This window comes from Pleurodeles waltl, chromosome 5 (genome assembly GCF_031143425.1).
Source record: "Pleurodeles waltl isolate 20211129_DDA chromosome 5, aPleWal1.hap1.20221129, whole genome shotgun sequence".
Lineage (NCBI taxonomy): Eukaryota > Metazoa > Chordata > Amphibia > Caudata > Salamandridae > Pleurodeles > Pleurodeles waltl.
The window spans coordinates 4,001,892-4,017,476 of record NC_090444.1 but is presented as its reverse complement, the minus strand read 5'-3'; the positions used below and the strand labels follow the sequence as shown (position 1 = coordinate 4,017,476).

Here is a 15,585-nt window from a genome sequence, read left to right as displayed (position 1 = left end):
GTTGCAGGTACACCCACCACGTTTTGCCTGCTATTGATGCTGACTTGACAGAGTGTGCTGGGATCCTGCTAACCAGGCCCCAGCACCAGTGTTCTTTCCCTAAAAGGTATCATTGTTTCCACAACTGGCACATAGATAAGTCCCTTGTAAAATGTACCAGTGGTACCAAGGGCCCTGTGACCAGGGAGGGTACCTAAGGGCTGCAGAATGTGTTATGCCACCCTAAGGGACCCCTCACCAAACACTTGCACACTGCCATTGCAGATGTTGGCGGTGGTGGGGAGAAAAATGCAAAGTGGACATGGCATCCTCCCCAGGGTGCCATGCCCACGATGCACTGCCTGTGGCATAGGTAAGTCACTCCTCTAGCAGGACTTACAGGCCTAAGGCAGGTTGCACTATATTACACAGGTGAGGGCATAGCTGCATGAGCAATATGCCCCCACAGTGTCTAAGTCCATTCTTAGACATTATAAGTGCAGTGTGGCCATATTAAGTGTATGGTCTGGGAGTTCTGACATTTCGAACTCCACAGCTCCATAATGGCTTCACTGAATACTGGGAAGTATGGCATCAAACTTCTCAGCACAAGAAACCCACACTGATGCCAGTGTGGGATTTATTACAAAATGCACACAGAGGGGATCTTAGAGATGCCCCCTGTATTTTACCCAATCCTCTAGTGTAGGACTGACTGGTCTATGCCAGCCTGCCACAAGCAGATAGGTTTCTGATCCCATGGGGTGACGGCATTTGTGCTCTCTGAGGCCAGAAACAAAGCCCGCTATGGGTGGAGGTGCTTCACACCTCCCTCCTGCAGGGACTGTAAGACCTAGCGGTGAGCATCAAAGGCTCAGGCCTCGTGTTACAGTGCCCCAGGGCACTCCAGTTAGAGGAGATGCCCATAACCACCACCAGCCCCTACCCTGTTTCCCTCCCCCACCCCAAAAAAAAAAAAAAACACTTTTGGCAGCAAGTTTGGTGGGAAACTTAGGGAAACCAAACAGTGACCACTTCAGCTGGGACCACCCCTAGGGTGTACAGAGCTGAAGTGACAATGCAGAATCTTCCATCTTGGTTTGGAGGACAGGGACCAGTGGGGATAGGAATGTGCCCCCTCACCCAAAGGGAATGGACACAAGAAGGGTGTAGCCACCCTCAGGGACAGTAGTCATTGGCTACTGCCCTCTGACCCGTTTAACGCCCCTAAATCTTGTATTTAAGTGCTTCCCAGAACCCAGCTCACCAAGATTCCTGGAGAACTGACAAGAAGAAGGACTACTAAGCTGAAACCCCCAGCAGAGAAGAAGGAAGGCGATAACTGATTTGGCCCCAGCCCTACCAGCCTGTCTCCTGCTTCAAGGAACCTGCAAAAGAACAGTGATGCATCCAATGGGCTCCAGAGGACTGCCCTGCACCCAAAAGGACTGTGGCAGGTGGCAGGTGTTTGGGGTTAACTTGACCCCCAACCGGTGGGCTTCCTAAAACTGGGAGAGTGAAACTGTAAGTGTTGTACTTACCTGAAAATCGAACTAACATTTCCCCCCAGGAACTGTTTCTGAAAATTGCACCGTGTCCACTTTTAAAATAGATTATTGCCAATAATTCAACAACTGTATAACTTATCGATTTCAAACAAAGTACTGTGGATACCTGTGTGAAATACTAATCGACTGAAGTAGTTACCTGCAACTTGAATCTTGTGGTTTAAAAAATAAATTAAGAAAATATATTTTTGCTATATAAAAACACTGGTCTGGAATGATGTCATTGAGTGTGTGCTTCTTCTATTGTCTGTGTGTGTACAACAAATGCTCTGCACCATCCTCTAATAAGCCTAACTACTCGACCACACTACCACAACCGAGAGCATTAGTATTAACTAATTTAGCCTCTGTTAAGCCTCTGGGGAACCCCTGGACTCTGTGCACAGGATATCTCATTTTGATATAGTATATACAGAGCCAGCTTCCTACACTGCCTGTTGTATTTCTGGCTTAAAACCTGAAGCCCTTAACCATGTGTGTCTTCTAATGATGATACTGGTGTTGATACCCCTTGCTGCTGTATCAGGTGCATATATAGCGGATCTGATTTGGTTATAAGAAATAGCCTGCCCTTCTGTTACTATGTGTTGTGCGCTTTTTTTGATGTTCTGGTGGAAGGTACTTCAACAAGTCTTCCATTTGGTCCCAATGAGCCCCATCATTTCTTGCTAAAAGTGCTTAAGAGTTTGCAATCCTCCAATGGTTAGCAGCTGGAGTTGCTACTCCTTTACCCGCTACATCAAATGTGTGACTTTCCTTGTCTGGAGGAGGAGCATCCCCTGTAGATTGGCTATTGGCCCTCTTTCTTGGATCTATATCCTGCTAAGTGTCGTACAAAATCATCCCTATGTGGTGAAACAAGGGCTTGTGGAGAAAATTGTGTAGGTAAAGGTGGTGGTGAAGTATCAGGTGGTGGAGAAGCAGAAAGTAAAGGAGAATGTGGTGGTGAAGGCTTTTGTGGTGCCTTTGGTTTCTCCTTTTGTTTAAAACTGTTTGCAGGTGGAGGCCCAGCTTCAAAAGTTTGTTGAAAAGTCAATTTTCTTTTGATTGTTGGAGGAGGAGAGGCTATGATCCTTCCTGTGTCCTTATGTATATTGATCTTTCGCTGTTTAGCGTTCAGTACCTCCAATATGGGCCTTATTTCTGAAGACTCCTCAGTAACTGGAGCATAATAACCACCAACAGGTTTAATCTCCAAAAGTTTGGATAACGAATGCTTGAGTCAGTCCGAGAATGTCGACTACAAAAGCGTTGTTACTTTTTTTGGCTTTGAGGTAGAAGTCTTCGATTTTCGGCCCAGTACTGAAACAGGTGTGGGAAGCTGTTTGCTCGGTGCAGAATGAACTTTGCCCTTTTGTTTCGGTGTTGAACTTGAGGGTTGGTTATCCAACTTAATTTTTCGGGTCAGACCATGGCTGGCAAGCAGTGGAGGACCCAAGACCAGTGCAGAAGTCTTTTTAATTGTCTTTGGGTGATGGGAAGGGGCTGATGTAGTCACGTACTACGCCGGTGGGATGGCTGTCGACATTGGAATCTCGATCCAAATCTAAGTCTGTTATGGAAATGGTCACATTGTGTGCCAATTTCTCTTGTGCGCATTCATACCCCAAGATGTTGGGCGTATGTTCTGGCAACTAGGACGCCATCTCCATTCGACGCTCTCTTTGACCCGTAAGAGTCTTTTTGGAACAAAAAGACTGGCAAGCTTCACAATTCTCTTCTCTGTGATGCGGGGAGAGAAAGAGAATGCACACTGAGTGCTCATCGGTGAATGGAAACTTGGCATGACACCGAGGGCAAAAGCTAAACGGAGTCCTTTCCATCAGCCTAACATTGTTCAACTATAACACAACGAAGTAGGCCCAAAAAGGGGGAGGTCGCCCCTAAGGGCATGTAATCAACCCCGACGTTTACAATTGTATTGACTATGAGCTAGGAAAATCTCGATCAAAACTAAACCTGACGTTTATAGAAAAGAAGAGAGAAGTTCAGACAGTACCAAACAGAGATCTACCAGAGCGAGAGGAAACACATCCGAACCCAACGGCGGAAAGAAAACAATTTAACAAAGGACTCCATGCCCATGCCCACTATCACCGATAGGAGGAGTCACTCGATCTTGTGAATCAAAAGCCTTCTTTAAAGAAAAACAACTTGCAAAGCATGTGTATCTGCAGCTACACATGCCATCAAACACACACATATACATATATATATATATATATATATATATATACATATATATATATATATATATATATATATATATATATATATCTCTGAGTAAAGAGAGCATGTGTCAGCTGTTGTACATTTGATTTATACAGTTCATCGGGAGGTAACACTTATGACCTTTGACAAGTAACCATAACTGGACCTAGCATCAATTTTAATTTTAAGTTTAACCATTACAACAGTAACTGTATCAGACAACTATTTCTATTTATAGTTGGTTGCACTACCACTGTAATGCATGGAAAACTGCAATCCCAGTATATAAAAGTCTTTAATTTCCTTACTATTGGTGGAGTTAAATGTGAATTCATGACTACCATTAGTAAACGTGGACCTCTTTGGGCCCAAGCACAAAAAGGTAAGAAATTGCTCTAACTTAATAAAGCCGGTAAACCCCTTGCTGCATACTACACAAACTGATACCTTCCTTGACCAGAGGCCAGATTTTGTGCAGCTCACTGTAGCTACTGGACCCTAGCAAAACTAGTTTGTTTAAAACTCAAAAGACGCCAACAGATGCTGGGCCTGGGCCCATCTCCAGGAGACGAAGGACACATGTTCTACACCTGTCCACATCTGCAACTTATTGGAAAGAGGTGGCATTACAACTTCAAAATGACCATCCCAATTTACATTCCAATTCTTCTATTGGGACCACAGAGCTGACACTCCAAAGGAACTCCATTTCATGGATGTCTCCCTTCCTCATTTACTACTCACCATCAAAGTAATACTGATTGAATGGAAATCGAGTAAGGATGTATCCTATTATACCTGGTGGGAACGGGTGACTTGCACGCACACATCCATAAACACTAAGGGCTGCCTGAAAACATCCCAACGTATTTGGGATATGCTTGATCATTTGATTCAAGGCTCTTGAGGCTTAAAAGGAAATCCAATAGCTTGCCACTCAAAAATTCTAACTCAGACAAATTCTAAACAAAACAACTTTAATTTAGTATTGATGCTGCTATACTGCATTACATGACTCCATTTCTTATCCCCGCCCCCTTCTCCCCCTCTTCCAAACTCTTGGCACAGATAGCATGATACGTAATACAATCACACTGGCTTGGTCCTACAACCTTCTAGACTTACATCCCTCCCCTTAAACTACAACGATATGTGTAGCACACCACTGGGTATGTCCTGTATATTATGCACCACATTGTGGTCACTGGTAAATCTTAAGCTCATTATGACTATTATCACTGCTATACATATCATGAGGATGTAATCTGTTTACAATTAAGTTGTCTCTCCTCCTTCCTTACTTTTTGTCTCTGTTATGTCTTGTCCCTCCCTATTAAGAAAAACAATAAAATATTCTGAACTAAGAAGTAATGAAAGGGAGGACTGGCTAGCCATTATTTTGATATTTTTTCACGGCAATGAACAGTCATCAGGAGTAAAGAGAGACTTATGACAACATGTAATTTTTGGGGCATAGTTCGCTACAAGAAATATATCTTGTACATTTTACTACCCATTCCGAACTACGGGCCTTTTTAAATCTGATGTACATGAAAATGAGTTGAATATATTTTTGCAACAAATGAAACACTCAAAAAATAATTTAGAAATTTCATAATACAGATTGTTTTTAATCTTCACGACTGCAACCATACAATCTCTTTCACATAAAGGAGCAAACCCCAAGAATTAAGACGTTTGTGGGGAGACTGCTGGTGTGACCACGTATTATAAGAAATAAAATACTTTCTGACACTCATCACAAGGGTATTGGATATCACCTGGGTGTTCCATTGGCATATAAAGGAACATGGATTTAGGCCTCGTTCTTCTATAAGGTCATGGAATTAATCTAACTTGCAACAGCCTTGAAATGTATGGCATGGGGTACTTGATCTCATACATTAGTCTGTCTGTCAATTATCACTCTAGATTCAAAATGCTGTCAGAATTTCACTTAAAATAATAGCACACTTATTCCCTCTTGAAGAAAGAATAAACTATTTTGAGCACTAAAGCTGCCATTTGGGACTTTTGACCCTTTTGACATTGTTTTTTTTCTATTTTTGTCATACACGTTTAAAAAGACAAAAAATGCACTGCAAATGTTGAGTTTTTAAAGGAATCCTAGTTTGTTTGTTTTCTTTTACTTTATGTGGAGTTGTTTCTCTGTTTGAGACAGCTCTCAGGCCCTGCAAGGAGGCAGGACTATTCAATGAATATGAAGTCAATAAAGGTAACCTTGACAGAAAACTCGTTTTACAGGTTAACTAGCTTATGTATCCCATGTGTGTGAGAGACCGTTTAGTGGCTCACTGCTTACACTCCAGGGTGTGTGTAGTAGGACAGAAGCAAAAAGGGTCAATGACCACAAGAAGCATCCCGTGGCGCTGCCGCAGAAGCGCCTGGGGCTGGGGTGAAGGCCTACAATCATAGCATTCGGAGTACCAGCGAACTGAGAGGTTGAGCCACTGGACTTGTTTTTTCTTAGGTTTTTACCTCATTAAGCTTGCACCTCATTTTCTGAATTATCAGATGGAAGGAAGACTTAAGAGCTTTAAACATAGCACAGTCTGGATCAGGTTGTGTACTGCCCAAAGTTAAACTGGTCAAGTGTGCGCGCACTGGAAGAGAAAGATCCGACTCGCCAGGGCAGGCCTTAATCACTGGAGTGAGGAGAGTTAACCTCCAGTGATCTGTCCAGAGAGGTAGGCTGCTTCTTCCCTCAACAGTGAAGGGTGCTTCAATTGCTGTGCTTAAAGGCAGAGTGCTGCTTAACCTTACAGTGCACAGATTGGATGGGCTGCAGAGCTTACTCTTTATGCGTCTATCTCTACTCTGTGTTCACAAGTCACCATTTTCAGAAGACTGCATAGTAATCATAGGACACAGGAATCAGATGGTTGTCTGCCAAGAAAGCCCCACAGTACTGCACACTTTTGCAGCAGTCTTCAGGACTAAAGCACTGAGTGTACCTGCATAGGCAGCTGAAATTAAAGGCATGGAAGCAATTAAACCTCCAAAACTGCTAAGCCACACAAAAGCCTAATGCAAGGAGAAGAAAAGACATACATGAGTGGAAAAAGGGACTGCTGCACGTGCTGTTGGCAGACAGTCAGGACTGTGTGCACACTCTTGAACAGCTGTGGTACAGCATGAATGTCTCACAGCTTGGCAACCTGCCACTAGGTGGCACAGTATCTGCAGGTGGGAATAAGACAGCCATGAAGTCGGAGTGAAGTAGCATTTGTAGAATCTAATGCGGAGGGCAAGAGTTTCTGCTAATGGAGTGCTCTGTCTATGCAGGTGTGCCATTAGCTCTTTCCACTTGCCAAGTCCCATAAGGTCTCCTAAGAGCGCTTAAGACACTTGGAGGGTGGTGGGTTAAGTTGTGGCTCATATAACACAAATGGTACTTCCATCATGAAGGGACCCACCTGCACAATGTTAACTACAGTCTGTAGGTTTTTCAGAGAGGATCTTGTAACAATGTGGGAATACTCATATGATGCTAAAGTACCCAATATGGTAAATACTCGGGTATAACCCCCAGGCAAGTGTTCATTCTACAATCGTGAGACTTTTCCACAACAAAAGTAACAAGACTTCGATATCTGTGACCAAATAGCATGTTGCACCACAAAAACAGTCCACGTACCTTAAGTTCTGAGTGTATTTACTTTACATCCAGTGTCAATGAACAGAACCGCCAAAATAATGCAATTCTTTGGAAACGTTCTACCTTGTTAAGTCAAGCTTTATTTCAGCCATCACATCTCTGAATTGCTTATTGCTTCCTAGTTATGTGGGTAAACTACACTACGTGGCACTCCTGCAGACCAGGGGCGTTTAATAAAGTTCCAAAAAGGCAGATCACAGCCAGATGGCCAACGTTTATACATAAAGTAAATTTATGTTTCAATATAAAGCACTCTACTAAAATCCATTTCCTCACTTCCCAGGTTTGATGCTCAGTATATAAATGATTTATTTAAGGAAAGGAATCTAAATTAAACTCCTTTGGCAATCATTATCCCAAAAGTCTGGCCTTTATCTGGGCCTCTTTGACCTGCGTTGGAAACCTATACTCTAGTCGAACATGCTTTAGGCTTGATTTCTAATTCTAGATACAAATGTATCCTAGTCATGAAGGTTCCTCCCACCCACAGGACCATTGTAAGCTCTCTACTTTCTTAGAGGGGCTCTCTGTTGACAAACAGAAAACTTTCAGCTCACCAGATCGGTATTCGCATTCAAAGGATCCATCCATGAGGTATCTCGGTGGACATCTCTTCTCCCTCATTGGCCTCTGTGGTTGTTGGTACGTCTCGTCCTCATCGTCAAAACACACAGGAATGACTTCTTCGACTTCCCCCAGAGATGCCTCGAGCTGCGAGGTGCTTTCTGCATAATCTTCAGGGTCAGTCACTGTGACTATATTTATGGAGCCAAAATCTACAAGATAAAAGACTTCAGTCACTGCGGCAACACTTGCAAGTGAACAAGCCATGTAATGTTGCCTTATTCTTTTGAATTTGGGATTATTACCCATATTTTTGTTTGAAATAGCGAACAGCCTGCAATACTTGTATATTTCCAGATTATTAAAACTGAATATTTATCTAACCTTACCAAAAAAATCTTTATTAACACTAATTTGCCAGACCACTGAGCAACAGGTACCAATATGTTTTAGACAGTGGCTCTGCGGGTTGGCAGGTTTACGAAGTCCTTCTAGTATCCATTAGAACCCACTAGGAGGAGGGTGCCTTTCGACCACTTGGCCCAATTAACCCTTCAATGGTTTAATAAGATGCAACATAGGAGATAGAAACATCACCAAGAAGGTAGTTAACTCTCTATAAATATACCCAGCACATTTTGTTTACTGAGTAAAATCATTTTAGAAATGTAATTACTAAGTTCTATGTGTGTGTGTTTAAAAATATCACTTTCAACCACTGCTAAAGTTATTTACACACTGGCTTTTGGAAATCATACAAAACGTTATATTTCCATTTCTGCGACACAGCATTAACGTGCAGTTTTTCCAACACACATGCGGTCAAACCTCACACACCACGTCACATTCTTAAATAATCACATAAAATTGTCTTTAATTTCAGATCTGATCTAATACCAACGTCATTGGTTCCAAATATACATAACATATTTATATCTGCAATCTTAATTTTTATATTTATTTGCATAAATATGGGAAATATGCATGGAAGTGGGGCCTAGATTTGTAGTGTCATTCCCACCCCTCGTCAGAAGACTTGGGACGGACCGGCAAGTCTAAGAGTGCTTCAGCTTCTTCGATTTTCGTGATTTTTCTTTTTTTTTTTATATAAGTCTTACAGGCCAGTCGGAAGGCCCCTGAAGTACCACGGCATGACCAGGCCCAGGAGACAACTACTCCCTGAGCAAGGCACAGCAGCAACAATGCCTCCCTTCGCTAGCCACCAGCTGCTGCAGGTGTAGTATTTGACAGTGCAGCCTCTCTCTGCTGATCCCTCGTTGCAGTAGGGCAGTCCTTTGGTCTTTCTTGAAAGTCGGTGGAGATAGGAGGTCTGAGTGCCCCCCTTTATGCTCTGTAAATGCCCCATGGCAAGATGCAGTAGGTAGCTAATAGGCCACCTGGTTCCCTGACACCTGGTAACCAATTCCTGCGGAGTGTGACATCTGGCTATCCCAGGCTGCACCATTTTGCCCACTCTCAAGATGGCAAGACCCTTCTCTTGGTGTTCAGACCTCCATAGCCCACCTCTGCGGTGTAGCTACCTCAGGGCAACACTCCCCTGGAGAAACCGGTTTAGCAACTGGCTTCCCCTCTCTGCTTCCCGTGCCAGCCTCTCTGCCTAAACAATGAGGTAGCCCTCCTACCCACTGTGACACATCTGCGCCTCAAAGGCAGCTTCCTCTTTGAAGCCTGTCTTTTGGGGACAACACCTAAGTGGTATCTTGCAGGAGGGAGGCAACACCTCACTCGCCTGCTATCCCTCATTGTTCTCCTTCCTGAGAGTTAGCACGTCTCTCTAAGAGGACAGAAAATGGTCTTGTGGAACAGGCTCAATGCGTGCCCAGGAAGGCACAGGAGTTCTAAAGGCAACATAGTGGCAGCTCGGCTAATGCTGCAACAAGTTGCATGAATTTCAACTTGAGATACTAGTCTGGCTTAATGTAACAAGTTGTTTCACACCTTGAAGTGCCCATTTTGGTCGCACCGTTCAGGGGTTACCACACCTGAGGGATCAGCATGTAATCCTGCACTCGCTGTTTGGGTGATCAAGTCTTCCACAGTGAAAGAAATGTGTCTTTGTGGGTTTACTGTCAGGACTTGTAAACTACATGTCCTGCCTGTGTCATATGGTGCACCCTACCTTATGACTCTGTATGCCTGCCACAGGAGTGACTTCGGCTCTGCCATTGCTTTCAATGGAAAAGTCAGGCTAGCAGTGCATGACTGCTCTGCCAGTCTGTAGTGGAGGTCTGGGGGACTCGTTTTACACTCCAGGATGGGTGTGGACGCGTTTTACTTGGGGGACCTCAAGGGTGACACAACCAGTGCTGCAAGCCCTGGGTACCCCTCTAAATTACATGCCACGGGTAGAGCGTACCATTTACTAGCGACTTAAAGCAAATTCATCATACGCTTTAGGGTCAGGGCACTGGCACTGAGGTCTGGTTAGCAGGCCTAATTGCACTCGCTGAGCTGAAAAACCAGCAACGTCAGTCGAAAAACATGGGGTGACCATGCAAAAAGAGGTATTTTGGTACACACAGTTTCCGTGCCCAATCCGAAGCCACAAGCAAGACTTGGGCCGGGTCGTTCCTGTTCTTCTTGAGAACTCTAAGCAGGAGTGGTATTGACGGAAAGGTGTACAGGAGGCCGGCGCTCCACTTGAGACAAAAAGCATCTCAGAACGAGAGCAGAGTTGGAAACTCCAGCACACAGAACTGCTGACATTGTGCATTCTCGTCAGTGGCAATTGATCTAACCAAGACTCTACTCACTCTAGGAAGAGGCTTTGCACATCCTATTGATGGAACTGCCATTTGTGACCCGCTAAGCATTGACCACTGTGTTAGTCTTCCCTTTCGTTCAGAGAAACTGCCAGGTGCTGAACCACCAAGGAAATGCCTTAGTTTTCCAGACATGTGCAGAGTTTCACCTCATCTTGAAAAAGGGTCCATGGCCCCACCCCGCCCTGCTTGTTGCAGTACCACACAGCGGTGGTGGTGTCCATGAACACCCGCACTAGCCTTCCCTTGATGGAGGATTAAGACAAGGATAGAAAGGCCTTATAAATGCCAAGCGAATCATCCAGGCTCCTAAAAGTTTATGTGGAGTCCAGACTCTGCCATAGACCAAAGTCCACCTCCCCCAGATGGTCACCCCAGCCCTGGTGTTCATCACTCAATTCTGGCAATGACCCAATCATGGTTTGTCAGCCACCACTGCAGGTCTTTGCAGTTACCTTCAAGATCTGGACCATGTTGGAGAAATTCCTACCCCACTGGAGGTCAATAACATGAGACCTTAGGGTACTACAGACTGCACAAAGGGGCTAATTCATCCCCTTTGTGGTTGCCCCTCTGTCCATGCCACCCACTTGCAACTAGTTTGAAACCAGCCAATGTCTTGCGGAACGACCCTGTCACACCAGGGGAAAGGATTTTTCCCAAAAAGTAGTTGAAAAAAAACCAGTCAGAAAGTGACTGAGAGGTGGTTTTTTAAAGATCTTCACTATCTGGAGTGGAAAGGAAAGAACTTATGTTAGCACGCCAAGGTGGCAGCTATATAGGGACTACATACGTCACTTCGGGTTTAGATGCTGTAGAGCCGACCGATTCCACCTACCAGAACACAGGGGTACTGCCTGAAAATGTCTAGATCCAGTCTGATGCCTGGGGATAATTCTAAGGTAAAGAATCTCCAGAAAGAAGTCTCTATCAGATTCTTAAATTAACAAAATTCAGGTTCAAAACACTTATAAAGTGACAATCAAAATGAAAAAATTAGGATAGTGGGGTCTCTAGTTAGCAGACGTATACACTCCTGTCCAGATAGTGACCACAGTCTTAGTCAGGGTAAGTCACAACACAATCCAAATTATCGTGTGCCCATGTAGGAGGCTGGACTGGCTTGTAGTGAGTACCAAGGGGTAATTACACCTTGCACCAGGCCCAGGTATCCCTTATTAGTGTATAGGGTGTCTAGCAGCTTAGGCTGATAGATAATGGTAGCTTAGCAGAGCAGTTTAGGCTGAACTAGGAGACGAGTGAAGCTCCTACAGTACCACTAATGTCATATGCACAATATCATAAGAAAACACAATACACAGATATACTAAAAATAAAGGTACTTTATTTTTATGACAATATGCCAAAAGCATCTCAGTGAGTACCCTCAGTATGAGGATAGCAAATATACACAAGATATATGTACACAATACCAAAAATATGCAGTATAGTATTAGAAAACAGTGCAAACAATGTATAGTTACAATAGGATGCAATGGGGACACATAGGGATAGGGGCAACACAAACCATATACTCCAAAAGTGGAATGCGAACCACGAATGGACCCCAAACCTATGTGACTTTGTAGAGGGTCGCTGGGACTATAAGAAAACAGTTAGGGTTAGAAAAATAGCCCACCCAAGACCCTGAAAAGTGAGTGCAAAGTGCACTAAAGTTCCCCAAAGGACATAGAAGTCGTGATAGGGGAATTCTGCAGGAAAGACACAAATCAGCAATGCAACAACAATGGATTTCCAAACGAGGGTACCTGTGGAACAAGGGGACCAAGTCCAAAAGTCACAAGCAAGTCGGAGATGGGCAGATGCCCAGGAAATGCCAGCTGTGGGTGCAAAGAAGCTGCTACTGGACAGTAGAAGCTGAAGATTCTGCGGGAACGACAAGGGCTAGAGACTTCCCCTTTGGAGGATGGATGCCCCACGCCGTGGAGAGTCGTGCAGAAGTGTTTTCCTGAAGAAAGACCGCAAACAAGCCTTGCTAGCTGCAAGTCGTGCGGTTACGGTTTTTGGATGCTGCTGTGGCCCAGGAGGGACCAGGATGTCGCCAATTGCGTCTGGGGACAGAGGGGGCGCCCAGCAGGACGAGCAGCTCTCTCAGAAGCAGGCAGCACCCGCAGAAGTGCCAGAACAGGCACTACGAAGAGGAGTGAAACGGTGCTCACCCGAAATTACACAAAGGAGTCCCACGTCGCCGGAGGACAACTCAGGAGGTCGTGCAATGCAGGTTAGAGTGCCGTGGACCCAGGCTTGGCTGTGCACAAAGGATTTCCGCCGGAAGTGCACAGAGGGCGGAGTAGCTGCAAAAGACGCGGTTCCCAGCAATGCAGTCTGGCGTGGGGAGGCAAGGACTTACCTCCACCAAACTTGGACTGAGGAGTCACTGGACTGTGGGAGTCACTTGGACAGAGTTGATGGATTCAAGGGACCTCGCTCGTCGTGCTGAGAGGAGACCCAGGGTACCGGTAATGCAGTTCTTTGGTGCCTGCGGTTGCAGGGGGACGATTCCGTCGGCCCACGGGAGATTTCTTCGGAGCTTCTAGTGCAGAGAGGAGGCAGACTACCCCCACAGCATGCACCACCAGGAAAACAGTCGAGAAGGCGGCAGGATCAGCGTTACAGAGTTGCAGTAGTCGTCTTCGCTACTTTGTTGCAGTTTTGCAGGCTTCCAGCGCGGTCAGCAGTCGATTTCTTGGCAGAAGGTGAAGAGAGAGATGCAGAGGAACTCTGATGAGCTCTTGCATTCGTTATCTAAGGAATTCCCCAAAGCAGAGACCCTAAATAGCCAGAAAAGAGGGTTTGGCTACTTAGGAGAGAAGATAGCTAGCAACACCTGAAGGAGCCTATCAGAAGGAGTCTCTGACGTCACCTGCTGGCCCTGGCCACTCAGAGCAGTCCAGTGTGCCAGCAGCACCTCTGTTTCCAAGATGGCAGAGGTCTGGAGCACACTGGAGGAGCTCTGGGCACCTCCCAGGGGAGGTGCAGGTCAGGGGAGTGGTCACTCCCCTTTCCTTTGTCCAGTTTCGCGCCAGAGCAGGGCTGAGGGGTCCCTGAACCAGTGTAGACTGGCTTATGCAGAAATGGGCACCATGTGTGCCATGAAAGCATTTCCAGAGGCTGGGGGAGGCTACTCCTCCCCTGCCTTCACACCATTTTCCAAAGGGAGAGGGTGTAACACCCTCTCTCTGAGGAAGTCCTTTGTTCTGCCTTCCTGGGCCAAGCCTGGCTGGACCCTAGGAGGGCAGAAACCTGTCTGAGGGGTTGGCAGCAGCAGCAGCTGCAGTGAAACCCCTGAAAAGGCAGTTTGGCAGTACCCGGGTCTGTGCTACAGACCCGTGGGATCATGGGATTGTACCAACAATGCCAGGATGGCATAGAGGGGGCAATTCCATGATCTTAGACATGTTACATGGCCATATTCGGAGTTACCACTGTGAAGCTACACATAGGTAGTGACCTATATGTAGTGCACGCGTGTAATGGTGTCCCCGCACTCACAAAGTCCGGGGAATTGCCCTGAACAATGTGGGGGCACCTTGGCTAGTGCCAGGGTGCCCACACACTAAGTAACTTAGCACCCAACCTTTACCAGGTAAAGGTTAGACATATAGGTGACTTATAAGTTACTTAAGTGCAGTGTAAAATGGCTGTGAAATAACGTGGACGTTATTTCACTCAGGCTGCGGTGGCAGGCCTGTGTAAGAATTGTCAGAGCTTCCTATGGGTTGCAAAAGAAAATGCTGCAGCCCATAGGGATCTCCTGGAACCCCAATACCCTGGGTACCTCAGTACCATATACTAGGGAATTATAAGGGTGTTCCAGTATGCCAATGTAAATTGGTAAAATTGGTCACTAGCCTGTTCGTGACAATTTGAAAGAAATGAGAGAGCATAACCACTGAGGTTCTGATTAGCAGAGCCTCAGTGAGACAGTTAGTCATAACACAGGTAACACATACAGGGCACACTTATGAGCACTGGGGCCCTGGCTGGCAGGGTCCCAGTGACACATACAACTAAAACAACATATATACAGTGAAATATGGGGGTAACATGCCAGGCAAGATGGTACTTTCCTACAGCCCACCCTCTGGTAGCTTGGCACTGAGCAGTCAAGCTTAACTTAGAAGGCAATGTGTAAAGTACTTGAGCAATAAATCATACAGTAACAGAGTGAAAACACCATAAAAATACACCACACAGGTTTAGCAAAATAGATAATATTTACCTGAATAGAATAAGATCAAAACAACAAATATCCAATAAGCACAAATTGAAATATCACTTTTAAAACGTTTAAAAGTTGCACTCTTTAGAAATCAACAGTTGTTTCTTTGTAACACACAGTACCTGGGATGCATCAAAAATAACAACGCACGGAGACCACAGAGGAGAACATGCATGTAAAAATAAAGGCCCTCATTATGTCTTTGGCGGTCTTTTACAATGACGGCCGAAGCCGCGGGCGCCAGAAGAACGTCAGTGCTGGCGATCTTCTGACCGTCATAATGAGCACTGAAGGATTTCTGCCACAATTTAGGCGGAAATCCTACAGCAGTAGTGCTGGCGGTCGGCGGCGCAGAGGAGGTTCCACAGCAGTCACCGCCACACCAAAAGGACTCCGCCCGCTGTATTAAGAGCAGTAATACACCATTACGGTGTCCTGATGGCAGGGCTCTGCCGAAGGCAGAAGCGCCAGGTCGCGTTCCCTGGCGGACAACTTCCTCGCCGGACAAGCTGAGTTGATAATCCGACAGGGGAGGAGGGTGGGGGTGGTGTGTGTGCA

The 15,585-nt window shown here is 45.5% G+C and overlaps 1 protein-coding gene across 7 annotated transcripts in view; it reads right to left on the bottom strand.

Annotated features, from left to right (window-relative positions):
* LOC138295220 (zinc finger protein 182-like) overlaps positions 1-15,585 on the bottom strand; it is a 281,495-nt gene that overhangs the window by 156,692 nt on the left and 109,218 nt on the right. For all 7 annotated transcript variants that reach the window (XM_069233395.1, XM_069233396.1, XM_069233399.1 and 4 more), the window contains exon 8: positions 7,995-8,213. In XM_069233395.1, the coding sequence (XP_069089496.1) occupies positions 7,995-8,213 (219 nt within the window). The remainder of the gene's footprint in view (positions 1-7,994; positions 8,214-15,585) is intronic.